At 70.8% G+C, this 1,259-nt stretch overlaps 1 protein-coding gene across 1 annotated transcript; it reads right to left on the reverse strand.

The window, feature by feature from the left end:
* Window positions 1–1,005: 1,005 nt before the first annotated feature.
* On the reverse strand, window positions 1,006–1,182 carry EMIHUDRAFT_78774 (hypothetical protein; the record flags this gene model as incomplete). Its single annotated transcript, XM_005758683.1, has 1 exon — window positions 1,006–1,182. A coding segment is annotated over one exon (177 nt), but the record flags the coding sequence as incomplete, so codon positions are not given.
* Window positions 1,183–1,259: the final 77 nt, after the last annotated feature.

Consider the following 1,259-nt stretch of genomic DNA (forward strand, 5'->3'; position numbering starts at 1 on the left):
GCCTCCCTCTCCTCCGCCTCCCTCTCCTCCGCCTCCCTCCCCACCACCCCCACCACCCCCATCCCCCTCTCCTCCTCGTCCTCCGCAGGGCAGGGTGTTCCCTCCGAGACGGCGCGGCTACTCGGCTTGCCGGCGGCGCGCGGGCGGCCGACGTGCTACAAGCTCGTCGCGCACGTCCCCTCGGCGAGGCTCGGCGCGCAGCTCGGGCTGCGGCCCGGATTCTACTCCATGGACGGCCGCATCGAGTTTCGTCTCGGCCGCACGAGCAGCACCGAGGGCGAGCGCGCGGCTGGCCGCGGCGGCGAGGATGGGTGCGGAGGCTTCTTCATCTGGAGCAGCGTCGCGTCCGCCCTGGCCGCCGCCTTCTCGCCCGGCGGCCGTCGCACCTGCGGGCCGCCGCCCACCCGTCCCTCGCACGACGCCAGCCCCTTGCTGAGGGAGTAGGTGCGCGGCTCTTCGAGGCGCCGCGCGCACTGCTGCGCGTGTACGCCGCCGGCGCCGCTTGCCCCGTGCGCCCGGACGCACGCTTTGCCGCGGCGGTGGACGAGCGAAAGTGCGTCCCGCTCGTCACGCCCGTGGCGGTGGTGGCGAAGGGCAAGACTCTCTTGGCTCTGTACTCGCGGTTCCTCGAGCAGGGCGGGCCGCTGAAGCCCTCCCGGGACGCTCAGGCTTTGGGAGGGGGAGTAAATAACGAGTAAATTCTCTGTCTCAGACCCAGTGTCCATGCGCGCGAAAAAACCCCGAAAAATCACAGTGATGCACGATGCAGCCGCTGAGGGCCGAGGGTCCGCGCCGGGGCCCGGGGTCGCGTCCATCAACCAACCGATGCGCCTAGGCCTAGGGGTCATATAGCTCAATGACCACGGGTGCATCGCCAGCCGGCACCGCCTGGCAGAGGATGATGTCGCCCGGCTCGGCCTCCGCGACCGGCTCCTCTTTGAAGTCCACCTCGGAGGCGGGCGAGAGGGTGAGTGAGCGATCGGGGGAGAGGTGTGCCGGCGAGGATTAGACTGAAAGGGTGGGTGTGCGGGAGGGCGAGAGCCGGTGATGAGAGATAGCGGCGCGGCTGGTGCAGGTCGTCACCTCGCCCGAGACGAGGCGCGCGGCGCACATGCCGCACACGCCCGCACGGCAGGTGAAGGGCGGGTCGAGGCCCGCCTCCAGTGCAGTGTCGAGCAGCGTTCCTGCAGTCCCCTGCGTGGCGCGCCACTCGGTCGAGACGTACGTGCCCTCGAACGACACTGGGTGCCCCGGCTCGC

The sequence above is a fragment of the Emiliania huxleyi genome (genome assembly GCF_000372725.1).
Source record: "Emiliania huxleyi CCMP1516 unplaced genomic scaffold EMIHUscaffold_8401, whole genome shotgun sequence".
NCBI classification, from domain to species: Eukaryota; Haptophyta; order Isochrysidales; family Noelaerhabdaceae; genus Emiliania; species Emiliania huxleyi.